The following is a 13676-nucleotide window of genomic DNA, read 5'->3' on the forward strand; positions in this document are numbered from 1 at the left end:
GTAGCCTATTCGATAGAGACTTTGCCATTAAAATTTTAGAATTTGATATAGTTTAATTGGCACCTTTTCTGTACAAATTACTTTGGGCTTAAGGAAAAAATAGTTCACACTATAGGGTTAATTACAAATTGTAACTATCTAAAAAAATACCCTTCCAACAATGCTCCGGACATTTATATGCATGGCTAAAAAACAAATCATAAAATGGGTCCAAAACATTTTTTTTTTTTTTTTTTTTTTTTTTTTTTTTTTTGGGGAGAGAATTATTACCAAGAAGATATATGAGCAACTTAATTAAGACCTAATGATTATATATTATTCAGGGACGAACTTATATAGGGGGTAGGGGGGGCCATTCCCCTCCCTTTAAAAAAAAAAGCTAAGAATACTGGTTAAAACATGACTCTCATTTTAAAAGTTTCATTAAATTCAAGGTGAGTTATTATCTCTTTTGTTGCAAACTTGATGTTGTACCAATCATCTATTCGCTGTTTTTTACTCGTAACTTCATCTCTTTCGCATGCCATAGACTAAGCATCTCTTCCCTTCCCTCCACATGGGCATGGTTGAATCAAGCTGAGACTTGAGATAGAATTTGAAGAACAGCTTCTTTAGTAGGGAGTGCAAGTATGGCTCCTCTCTCTGTCACTGTGATAGCACCGCACGCATTTGCAAACTGGCCAACTTCTCTAAATCGCTTTTCATCCTTACAACACAAAAATGTCAATGCATACTAATGTTATGTTTCCACAGCCATCACCTCAGAAGTGAATGCCAATTATGACTATTGAAAATTATCTTAGACTCCTGGTTTAACATTGGGTATTAATTATGTGGAAGGCAAGTATTTTCCTTGTTCAAAATGTAATTTGGCTTTATATCTTTATCAAGAAATAAGAATCGGAGCTTGCCATTAGTCTTCTTGTTAACTAGTATCTCTTGTTGTTTCGAATGGAGATGTCTGAGATTCAAATCCTCTCATCTCCATTATAACTATTAAAAAAAAAAGTATTGGAGTTTACAACTAAAAATACTTTCATTCAAAAGATTGATTAGCTTCAATTCAACTAGGAACTTGTTTACAGTATTTATTGAAAAACAAGCCAAACTCAAATCCTTATTTTGGATTAATTTAATAATTAAATCAAGCTCAATCAAATTATTTTGTTCTTGAATAGGCCTGTGAATACAATGTTTTGAAGATAACCCATCCAAGTTTAGAATTGATATAAGCTTCCTAGTAAATTTTATTGTGGGATTTAATAATTTGAATAACCCACTAAATAGCCAAACATATAGCTGTAATTCATTTTTTACATTTGTCTTGAAGTTCAATGGCATTGTCAGATGTTTCCAATGAAAATGTTCAGATTCTGAATCCCTCTCCCACTTTAAATAATCTACAAAAAAATTATTATTTACCAAGCATACATGGTGCTTATTTACCATTTCTTGTTGACAGTCCCTATTCAAATGCTTCATGCTTCTTTTTCTCCCTTCTCTCTCTCTCGTCTTTATTCAGTTTATAGCCAATTTTCTCTCTTTCTCGCCATTTCATCTATACATATTGCTCTTTTTTTTTTTTCTTTCACTGTTTCTCATCACTTCCTCTCAATGCTGCTCAAATAACAATTGATTTATTAGAAAGAATATGAACTTTAAGTAGGGCTCATGAGTCCTCCGAAGGCATAGCAATGGCCCTGGTTGACGTCAGGGCCATAATTAAAGGCAACTGTAAGCTTATAATTGTGCAGACAATGATTGGAAGAAAAACATTTTGCTTGTTATCTGGTATTCCTTGTACACAAAGGAAGATTGGAGCATGTAAATAAGCCTCGTTTCTATGGATCTAGTAGGTTTGGTCAGAGGTGGTCCTCCAATATGGAGGACAGGGTGATGGTTCTTTTGAACTGAGTGATACAGGTGTTCAAAGATACTTATGGAGGTGCTGAGTTCTGAGGCTCTAAAATGTTTTATAGCTTTTACAGTTGAAAGATGCCCATGTGTGTGAATTAAAATAGAGTTGAGAATTAGTTTAACTAGCCGCAGGCTCACATGATGCGTGGAAATATATATATATATATATATAATAGGAAGAGAAAGGTTGGAGGAAGTGTAACCGTAGGCATATACTAATAAAATGGGAAGAAGAAGAGTCAAGTTATAAAAAAGAGAAAATGATGAAAGAAGTGTAATGGCAAAGTAGAGAGTAGTGGGGGAGGTAAAGAGACAGAGGGAAGAGAAATGTTGGAGGAAGTGTAACTGTAGGCATGTACTAATAAAATGGGAAGAAGAAGATTCAAGTTATGAAAAATGATGAAGGAAGTGTAAGGGTGAAGTAGAGAGGAGTGGGGGAGGTAAAGAGGGAAGGAAAAGGTTGGAGGAAGTGTAACTGTAGGTGTGGACCAATAGGGAGAAGAAGAAATTTTTGTTTTTGTTTTTTTTAGAGAGTAGTGAGAAGAAAAGTCTGAAAAAAAAAAGAAGAGATAAAAAATAAGTGGATGATGTGGCTTAATGATTGAGTAGCAAAATGTATTGTGTATGTCTATATATATATATATATATATAAGGATTAGGATGGAAAGAAAATAACACTCAATGTTGAAATGAGGTTTCAATTTAGACAATAAACAATTAGAATTTATGATGGCATGTAGTGTATTACATTTGGCCACAAAGAATTAATTTTGCAATAGACAATTAATAAAGATGGAAAACCAAAAAATAAAAATAAAATAGTAATGTGGTTGCTGATGTGGCTCAATAAGAGTGTAGCAACAATAAATACTACGCTTCAGCTTTGAAATATATATAGATGTAGATGTTTAAGTGTGAGAAGACCATTGTGTATATTGAGTTATAGAGATGTGTCATATTTCTGTACTAAGATTTAGTGTTTTGTTGGTATAATGAGATTTGAGTTGGTTTAAATTTGTGAGACCTTGTGAGTATGATTTGAGATTATTTTTTTTGTAAAGGGATTTGAGATGAATTAATTGTGAATTGTGAGAGTTGGTTGAGTATTTTGTTTTCCATATTAAAAATAGTGAATTTCGACTAATATTGTCTTTGGATGTAGACAGCTAGCCAAAGAATTATGTAAGTTAGAGATTTTTTGTTAATGTTTCTGTTTTATTGTTTATGTATTAGTACCACAGTTTTCATTATCACAACAATAATAATGGCAAAACACACAAGAATTTGGAAAGCCAAATAGTTTGTGTGAGAGAGAGATGGAAAAAAATGAAACAAAGAATAGCCACTCAAAAGCAAAAGAATTTATTGAGTTGCACCTTCTAAAGATTTGGATATGAAGCCAAAATGTTCAAGATTCCACCTATAAAAGCGTCACCTGCACCAGTTGTGTCAACAGCTTCAACCTTAACACCACCAACCCTGCCCTTGAATTCCGGCACAACCACCAAAAAGAAATTACTCCGGATTAACTGATAATATTATAAAAAATAAAGATTAAAATGCATAAGATACCAATTCCATTTCTCCAATATGAGGTCACATATCATTAGGATCTCCTCCTTCATTAAATAGTTGTCAAGCGCATAGAAGATGCCAAAGGCCTAGAGGAATTTATTGCTCGAAATGGAATAAAGCTTTGAAATCATTGTTAACCTAAAACATATGGATACTGACTTTAGTATAGTATCTGCAGCCTTGTGCTCCTTCAGTTACGAGCAGTAGATTAAGATTGGGGTGGGAAAGCTTCTTCAGCACAACATCATCATCATAAGGATCATCACCTCCAGTCAAGAATGTGATATCCTCCTCACTTATCTGCAATTTCCCCAAATAATTCCAACAGTGACGTGCATGTAAAAACTTGTAAGATGAGAATTTAATGTAATACTTCAGAATATATATGGTGCCCAAATTTCAAAATATGTACCTTAGTAATGTCAGATTGGTTCCATATGCTCATAATACCATCTCGAGCAGCCTCTGCAGATGGCCAAAGTGGCAATCTCAAATTTGGGTCATAAGATAGGAGACAACCAGACTTCTTAGCAATGTTCATGGCAGCAACATGAGCAGACCTACAAGGTTCCTCAATCAAAGTAATCGATCCATAATGCAATATGTTTGCCTACATCAACGATTATCATATAGAAACAATTTACTTATCAGCAAGTTCAATACCATATTTCAGATTGGAAAAAGATAAAAAGAAGGTTCCATACCCAAATAATTATGACTTATGAGTGACATCCTGAATTTAAGCAACTTCTCCGAACATGGAATTTCACTCAATAAACATTTACCATTTGAGATTCTATAATATGCTCTTGTTTAATAACCTTATCGGATCAAACAACAACCTCAACAACCAAATTGTAATTCCAAAATGTTGGAGTTGAAAATGGATTCTCAATATACTAATTAGTGCCCTCCACATGTATTCTTTTCTAATATTCTATTATATCTAAAATCATACTTTTTGTTTACTTCTTTAATTGACATGTTAGTTTTTGCTATTTATACTAGTGTTTTATAATAAAGTGACTAAATTTTATGCTAGTTGTCAATCTACCACAATCTGCCTTTACCAAACTTGAGATCAACTGTGAACAAAATATATAACACTAAACATAGACACAAATAGCGTAGCTCATCCAATCCATCATCCATTTGATATATTAAGCGAAGAAAGAATCTCTCACTTGCTTTCCTAACGGGTGTTGTGGATGTTGAACATGATACGTTCTGTTAAAAGCTATATGTAATTTGGATTTTTTTTTTAAATTAAAAAAAAATACCTGTTACAGCTTTTCATCTAAAAAATACTTTTGCATGTTGAAATAAGAAAAATATAGCTGATGAGAGCCATTAGACTAGGCTATTTTTCATTGATACCTTTACCACTATGCTAAATAGCAATGACAATTGACAAGCAGTTTGCCTCAACAACCAGTTTAGGGGTTAGACAGTTCAAGTCATTCCTTGTTCTTTATTGCTTAGGTAGAATGTTGGCTTTTTACCTTCTTAATTAGGTTTGCATCAATTTCATCTTCGTGAAGAAGCATATCCGCACTAGGGTTGCAATAAAACATGAATTCACGCTCGCCATCATCTCTCAGTACTGTAACAAATGCCAATGTTGTCCTTGCATGTGGATCAAAAGGCATGCCAGACTTGACAACATTATTTTGTACAAGAATGTCGGCCAACATGTAACCAAACTCATCTTCACCTATGACCTACCTGTGATGCACAGTGGAGACAAAGTGATCAAACCAGATTGAAATAAGGATCTGAAATGCATAAAAGAATCGGATGAATCATGAATGAACTACAAAGCTATAACTTGTCAATGTAATCACTAGACATGGACGATGGGGAGAAATTAGAAAACTATGCCAACATGATCCTAATTGTTGACGTGCCACTTCATATCACAGGGTAGACTGATTAGCAGAACATAACATAGGTAAACAATTTTAAGGAACCTTAAAATAAATATTAAAACTTTTGTTGAATCACAACTCAATCTCACGTGAATTAAGAAAATAAAATAAACAACTTTAAGCAATCTCATAAATATATTCTAACTAAAATTCTCAAGCCAAAAAATCAATTCAATTACAAAATACAAAGATATACTTAGAAATGAGACCTTTCAAATTTAACGAAAAAAACATGGGACCAGCACAGAAAAATTTCACATATTCATCTCATTTTTTTTCCAACATTTAACATTCATACTAAAATTGGAAACAATACAAGGATTTACAATGTACGAATTCAAAAAAGTCATCACGTCCAAAGAAATCAAGTTGAATACCATGGTTTTAGATTTATCATACTAAACCTGATATATTCCTTCCTCTATATATATATATATATATATATCCTTCATGAGGTTCATTGTAACATATAGTTCATAATAGTAAAGACGTATATTTCAGGACTTTTCCTAGTGTATGTAGACCATTAGGTCAAACTAAGTTAAATTTCTTGCTTCCACTTTCTCTCTCTACATCATGTTATTTTATTTTTTCTATTTTAACATGATATCAGAGTTAGTCTTTTGAAACCCTTCTCCTTCCTTTCCGGCATTCCTTCTCGGTCGTGCCTCCCTCCAACGGTTTTCCTACAGCATATGACAACATCTTTTAGTAAACAGTGTTGTTATCCTCTGGCAACGATGTCAGCATCCTCTAGCCATTGTTCACAATCAACTTCCACCGACTCTTGTCTCGTGTATGCCATCCTTGAGTCACCGTTCCTCTATTGACGCTCCTCAGGCCATCGGTGCATCCATTCTCCAACCATAGTAGTCACTCTTTGATCACTAGTGCAACCGTTCTCCATTACTAGTGGTCATCTTCCCAACTTCATTTGTCATTGACATATTGTCATGGTTTCCTTCAAGAGCTTACATTCCAAACTCAAAAAAATTTCAGTTTTCCTTTTCAGTTTGAGGGACATGCTAGAATATATTATAATATTGTATACTAGGATATTAACATAAATTTGTAAGGTTTAGTAGAATACCATGGGATATCATAGTAGATTTAGGATTACAATACTAAACCTAATATATTCTTGTGCATAACCTACATAGGATCCATTGTAACACATGGTTCAAAATAATAAAAATATGACTGTTTATGGCTTTCGGTTGTGAATACAAGTAGTAAGTCTAAACCATGTTAATTGTCTTACATCTACTTTTTTTCTCTTTGGCGTTTTTTTTCTTCTTCTTATTATTTGAACAACCTCACTTGGTTAAAAATTCTCTTCTCTTTTTGATTGAAGTCGATAGTAGTATATTATTATGTGAAGAAAATACATGTCATTACCCAGGGGTTATCTAAGGAAACAGCCAAACGCAGTGGCTAGCAAACCCAGGGAAAAAAGAAGAAGAAAAAACTAGTTAATTCTCGCATCACATTTTCTCCTAAGAGAAAAAAAAACTCTATTGATCTACTATCCAAGGCCAAGACACATACGTATATTTGGAGTATATTTGTAAAGTCTCCTTATCTTGTTTATTAAATAATATTGAAAACTTACTTCTGATTTGGTTTGCACCTTTTATATTTTATATACCATAGGAAAGTTTAACAAATCATAAAATTTTCTTTCTTTTATTTTTTGCCTTAAATATAGAATTGATAATTATAATAGTAGCAATTAATAAGCATTTATTATGATTGATTTGTATATAGAATTATGGGTGAGGCTTAGGTCCCCAAGTAGTTTGATGGTACGTTGGAAGTCCTAATCTCATGGGTTAAACTCCCCACCCAACCAACAATACGGAATGCAAATCCTCTGTACCAATTTTTGTGTACCACTCTATGTTCCACTAATCACTACTTACCATGTGTATAAAAAGTGGTATAGAAGATTTGGACTCAACAATACGAAGCACTGTTAGGTACTCATCATCACTTTGAAACTTGGACCTCAAAGTTTGGAGTGTATATGTATGGAATGACTGAAGACATGATATTTATGAAACCTATTTTTTGCCTTAAATATAGAACTGATAATTATAATAGTAGTAATTAATAAGCATTTATTATGATTAATTTGTATATAGAATTATGGGTGAGGATTAGGTCCCCATGTAGTTTGATGGTACGTTGAAAGTCCTAATCTCATGGGTTAAGCTCCCCACCCAACCAACAATACGAAGCACTGTTAGGTACTCCGTACTCATCATCACTTTGAAACTTGGACCTCAAAGTTTGGAGTGTATATATATATGGAATGACTGAAGACATGATATTTATGAAACCTATTTCCAAACAAATAATTATATTGCCACTCGTAAGCATTGAAAAAATAATTAAAATCAATGCAATCGAGCACTATTGTCTAGATACATAAGAATGGGCCTCAGACAGTAATAAATTGAAAGATTCAAAAATCTTGGTGCTTAAGAAACTAGGTGGATGTTTGATGCATTGTGACACAAAAGGTTGTAGTTCTAAATTTTCTCTTTTTGGAGTAGAAATTTTGAAATCAAATCAGGACATAGTATTAGGTGATCTTTGATATAACAATGACTGGAAAGACACCATGGAAACTTAAAAGAAGAAATGCACCTTGCCAATAAAAGCAGCTAAGCCTCCTAGTCTAGCAATCCCAACAGCAACATTGGCAGGAGCTCCACCGGGAGCTTTCTTAAAAGAAGGTGCTTCTGATAGTGAAACTCCACCAACATTTGGCACAAAATCAATCAACATCCCCCCCAAAACAAACGACCAGCTGTTTTTTCTCCTGGCACCTTTATTTTTATCAACAACAGGCGTTTTAAATGAACCATTAAGAGAGGCTTTATGTGAGCCTACAAGAGGCAAATTGGTGTAGATGAACAAGAGATGTATATAAAGTGATTGTAAAATACCAATATTAATATGACATTGCAAATAGATATGAAATGAGATAATACATATTTCAGATGAATTATTTTTCTCATTAAGATCATTCCCTTATGAGCCAACCATTCTCATCAAAGCCAAAATTATTAGCCTAAGATTCATATGGTTAATTATGAATGAAACTCAAAAGGAATATTATATCAAATTGTGAACTAAGACAAGATCAAATAATTTTCACCTAGACAATAACTTGCTCTAGCAAAATGACACATGGCTTTTTGAATTTGAGCAGATTATGATTAAAGACTTCTTACGAGGACAATAATTTTAGCTCAAGGAAAAATTATAATTTGGAAAAGAAATAATTCAAAACCTCACAAGGTCCATTAAAAAATCACATCATTTATCTCAAGAATCAAAATAAGTACAAAGCAACTAATACAAAACAAAATTCCAAACCAACTTGTGAACTAATACCGATTCAAGACCCAATAAACCCTGTTTCCTCATTTAACTTAGAAATCAAAATGAACAAGAGTGGAACTCAGGAGAAAAAAAATGGTACCCAAATAGACTTATGAGCTAAAACTGATTCAAACCCAAGAATGCTCATCAAAGACAAATCATTTACTACAAGAATCAAAATGGGTATGAATGAGAATCACAGGAAACAGTGCAATACCTTCTGGGGAACTCTTTTTCAACTTGAAGCTATCCTTACGCGACTTTTGAAGATTCACAGGGAAGCAGCAACCTGACATTTTTTTTTTCAGCACAACCTTTGAGGAGCTCTATCAATGTTCAGAAAACCGAAATATATAGTACTATTAGAACTAACAAGAACGTGAACTAGAAAGCCAGAGAGGTTAAGGATAATATACCATTTTTGTCCCTCGTTTCAATCTTTGTACTGTTGGGCTAGTTTGTTCTTCTCCACTGTTCCCTGATCCGTAGCCTACTGTATCGCAAAATCTAAACTCCTTTCCTTATCAGTATTTGCTTGGTTTGGAGCTTTGATTTTTTTTTTTTCTATATCATCATGACTATGAATCCGTGAGGACCGTGACTGATTCTTTTTTCTTATTCTCTTCAAAGTCTAAACAAAAAAACAAAAACAAAAAGTCCAAACACAACCATCTGCCTATGTTTCTCCAGTTTTATGGGGATCACAATCCACTTTTCTAACTGTAGTTTAGTCACTGTAAAGTCCAGTAAGCTCAGATATTGCCACATCAGATGGAACCCACCGTTAAAGTGGGGCTAGTAAGCTCTTATATTAGGATTTTATTTCAAAATAACACCAATTTTCAAATAATTTTGTTAATTAGTATAGTTTCCAAATTATTTATGAAAGTAACATCTCGAGTTTAAAAGACTCGAGTTCACTGTAGCAACTTGAGTAGCAATTTTCAGTGGAACTTGAGTATTAGAGACTCGAGTTCTTGCTCTGCACAAATAAAAAAGAGAGAATAGAGGGAAAATGACCTTTGCCTAAGGAATTACACACGTTCGTGGGTTCAATTCGAGCTTGAGTTCATGGGTTTCACCGCTTGGGTCATGGGTTCGTTGCCTGGGTTCGTGGGTTCGCTGCCTGAGTTCGTGGGTTTTGTTGCTTGGGTTCGCCACCTAGGTTCGCTATTTCGTGGGTTTGTGGTTGATCTCTTGTTTTGTGTGGTTTCTGCTTTGATCACTTGTTTGTGTTTGTGTTTTTGGTGTTTCTTTGGTTGTCATGAAATTTTTTTTTCCAGAGGGGAGAAGGATTGTCGTGGATTTTTTTCAAAGGGAGAAGAGGAAGAAGAAGAAGAGACTGAGGCTTTTTGGTTTTCTTTTGTGGAACTCAAGTGTTTAAAACACGAGTTCCAGGTGAATTTTCATTGAAATCAAGTTTGTGATACTTGATTTGCTACAGATCTCGAGTCTCTTAGACTCTAGATGTCAGCTTGCTAAATAGTTTAGAATTGATACTAACTAACAAAATTGATGTTATTTTGAAAAAAAAAAATCCTTTATATTACTATCTTATCATGTGACCCGTCTAAAATGCACGAATTCAAAATTTTTGCAGAGAGAAAGTAGGTAGACAAAAAAAATTAGAAAATATTTGGGTCCTTCAATTGGCAAATAGAAAGATGACACGTGTCTTGTTATATGTAATGTAAATGACTTTTTTGGATTATTGAAGAAAAACATGACTCACTTGTTAGTTTGTTGGGTTAAGTGAGTCATGATATGATAAGTAAAAATGTCATCTTTTTATTGGTTGTTACAGCCAAACTCTATTTAAAAAATAGATTGTTAACTATAGGAGGAAAAAGTGGTATTTAGTGGTTTGTTAGTAAAAACTTGTCAATTTAACTATTGTGAAAAATATTGTAAAATTTTTTTTATATAGAATTTATAGATTGCATTGACATTTCTCTTTTCACAACATCATTGATAAATTTTTATTATGATTTTAAAAATCGAACCATTAAAAATAGAAGATTCGAGGTTTTAAAGTTGAACTGAATTGTTGGTTGAAATGTCATAACATAAGAATTTAATAACAACTAAAATACAAATAAATAGAGTAAATTAGTAATCTTGATTGTAAAATAATAGTTGTTGATATATAAATAATTTTCAAATATATTCCATAACTTATATTGATGTAAAAAAAGTGCCCTTGACTTTCTTGAATCATAAGTCAAATTAAATTACATTTTTTTTTTTTTGTTATCTCTTATTTTTAGATCTAAATTTAATTATTGGTGTAGTTTTTTTTTTTGGTTCCCCACAATGTTTCCTTAAAACTTTCAACCAGACACTAATCACTATTCACGACAGGTTGGCCCATAGCGGGGTAAATCGCTAACTCAGAGAGTTTTTTCAAAGAGCTAGTGTCTGGACTTGAAGTAGGAAGCTCCTAGTCAAACCCAAGACAGCCTCTTTGAGACCGAGTGCCCAACCACTTGGTCAACCCCACTGGGTTGAAGTTTACTTACATGTAGTTGGTGTAGTTGTAGTTTACTTACATGTGTTTAAGTTTGTTTTGATAGCGCCTACCATGGTTTGAAAAATGTCACTTAACTCACCTGAGTTGAAATTATTTTCATTATAAAATAACATAACCCCACCTCATCACTTTCTCCGATAAAAATAAAAACATAACAAAAACAAAGAAATTAAGATCTAAAGTTTTTTATAAAAAAAATAAAAAAAAAAATAAAAAAAGAAGAAGAAAAGAATAAATCCATATTGTAATCAGAATTGGTAATCTACTAAGTTGGCAAACCCAATTCCATGAGCAATATGACCTCAGCAAGCAGTTTATGGTGAAACATATGGAAACCGTTTAGATGTAACCTTTACCAATTTCCCCTGAAAAGCATTCTTCTAATGACAGCTCGGTATGCAGGAGCGCATCTACAGTTTCGTCCAGCATAAAAAAGAAAATAAAATACAAGAGTTGCTACACTAATCAAATATTTTGAGAAAATATGTCATACTCCAAAGTCGATCCACCAACATATACAGCATGACCGGCTCAAGATAATTTGAGACCTAATGTGAAAATTTTAAAGGGGCTTTTTTATATCTAAATATCACTTAAATGATATTTATTTATTTTTATATTATAATTTTTTTTTCAAATCTATTATTAATTCTTACTAATTAATAAGACTAATTTATCCAAAGTGAGCTAGTGATACTTACTACATAGGTTTTACAAACTGACTAGTCATCAATAAATAAATTTTATGTAAAACATTAATTTATTATGTTGTTTGATCAGTTTGTAAGTTTTTTGTAATAAAATTTGTATTAGTTTTAGCATTTTTCTTCACTTAATGGTGAATAGGTAATTGTGTTGTATTTCTATTAATTCATTTTTTTTTAATGTGAAGAAGATTCTAAAGTACTACAAATTTTATTATAAAAAACTTATAAATTGATGTGATATTTCAAGAAAAAAATAATATTTAATTACTTATGGCAATTGGACATATCAATGTATAAAACCTATGTGATAAAAAAATGTGCAGGTTACAAACTCTTTTTTTAATTAGAAGGAAAAAAAAAAAAAAAAAACTTATTGGCCCCATTTTAATTTGGGGCCGTGCTATGTTAGGGGGCCTTAGGCCATGGCCTAAATGGCCTAGGCCTAGGGCCGATCCCAATATTTAGGCAGAACTAAAATTTTGCTCAGCTAAGATATTTAAGTTAAGGATCCGTTTGGTTAGGCGTTTTGTGAGTTTAAAAGAGCATTTTTAAAACTCAAAACTTTGTGTCGCAACTACAACTCCTCATAGCTTTTTTCAAAACACCGTTTTCAAACAGTTTATACAAAAGCACCCTAGCTCAATATCAAACCTCCAAGAGGCTTGTTTTCTTGCAACAGGCTCAATATTAACTTGAGTCCACAAGGTTGTATCAATGAAAATTAAATGCAAAATAATTTTAGGAAAATTCCATTTTCTCTGCCTTATTTATACATTTATTGTGTCTCTCTAAACTTTAATACCAAGCACTATTATTTGTTGATAATAATTACAGTTAAAATTTCCATAAATTTTATTGAAAAATTAAAATTTCAATCACACAACTTTCAAAATTATTTTTGACATTTCCACTAAAATCATCCAACTGACCTTTCCTTTTGGTGCAATTTTAGTAAGAATAATATATATATGCAACAATTTTTACTATAGTTGAATTGACAATTTCTTAAGGGTTCTAGTCTAAACCCACCATTAATGTAAGGTTGAATTTATTCAATCATTTTGTTGGCTTTATTCTGTGCCAAATTTGCTTGTAATTTAGTATTTGGAAACTCTGTATTTAGGTGAGAATCATGTAAGGGTAGTGTGTGAGAGAGTTTGAAGAAAAGCTCAAGAGTGTGCACTCAAGAAGGGTCTCGCGACTGGATCTCGCAATTGGCGAGTCGCCAAAGGTGGCACACATGTGAAGCATGCAGGGGAGCTGAAGAGTCACGTCAGTCATTGCACTACAGGACAAAACTTCTAGTCTGGCCAGGCCGTTAGCTCGTGACTCAAACTCATGACTTGTTCCAGTCGCGAGCTCGAGTTGCCAAAACATCCTGTTTGTTACAAAACTGACTCTTCACATTCTATACACACCCTTCTATAAATACCCTTATACCCACGTATTGTAGAGAACTTCTAGAGAGAATTTTGAAAGAAAAACCCTAGAGAAAAACAAGATTGACTCATCTACAATCTTCATCATTTGATTCTTTAAATTCCTCTACTCTCACTCTCTCCATTGTTATATTCTTGAGAGGTACTTTAGTCAAATCCTTATCTCACCATACTCATATCAGTGAGA

General features: G+C 32.9%; 1 protein-coding gene across 2 annotated transcripts; it reads right to left on the reverse strand.

Annotated features, from left to right (window-relative positions):
* Positions 1-317: 317 nt before the first annotated feature.
* Positions 318-9484, reverse strand: LOC112012678 (probable fructokinase-7). 2 transcript variants are annotated; one of them, XM_065773540.1, is made up of 8 exons: positions 9230-9484; positions 9031-9102; positions 8073-8314; positions 4995-5217; positions 3905-4102; positions 3652-3792; positions 3294-3401; positions 318-706 (listed from the first exon to the last, which is right to left on the reverse strand). In XM_065773540.1, exons 4-7 carry the CDS (start codon positions 5184-5186, stop codon positions 3297-3299), a joined length of 636 nt encoding a protein of 211 aa, XP_065629612.1. In that variant the 5' UTR covers positions 5187-5217; positions 8073-8314; positions 9031-9102; positions 9230-9484; the 3' UTR covers positions 318-706; positions 3294-3296. The 2 variants fall into 2 exon arrangements, with proteins under 2 accessions (XP_065629612.1, XP_065629613.1); XM_065773541.1 differs by lacking the exon at positions 318-706 and having other exon boundaries at positions 3257-3401.
* Positions 9485-13676: the final 4192 nt, after the last annotated feature.

This window comes from Quercus suber, unplaced genomic scaffold (assembly GCF_002906115.3).
Source record: "Quercus suber isolate HL8 unplaced genomic scaffold, Cork oak 2.0 scaffold_76, whole genome shotgun sequence".
NCBI lineage: Eukaryota > Viridiplantae > Streptophyta > Magnoliopsida > Fagales > Fagaceae > Quercus > Quercus suber.

Excerpts from the sequence above, each read along its gene's own strand:
- LOC112012678 (XM_065773540.1), bottom strand. The coding sequence starts at position 5,186 with ATGTTGGCCGACATTCTTGTACAAAATAATGTTGTCAAGTCTGGCATG. Across the intron at positions 4,103-4,994 it reads ATGCAAACCTAATTAAGAAG|GCAAACATATTGCATTATGG; the intron begins GTAAAAAGCCAA and ends TCGTTGATGTAG. Across the intron at positions 3,402-3,651 it reads GCTGCAGATACTATACTAAA|GGCAGGGTTGGTGGTGTTAA; the intron begins GTCAGTATCCAT and ends CCGGAATTCAAG.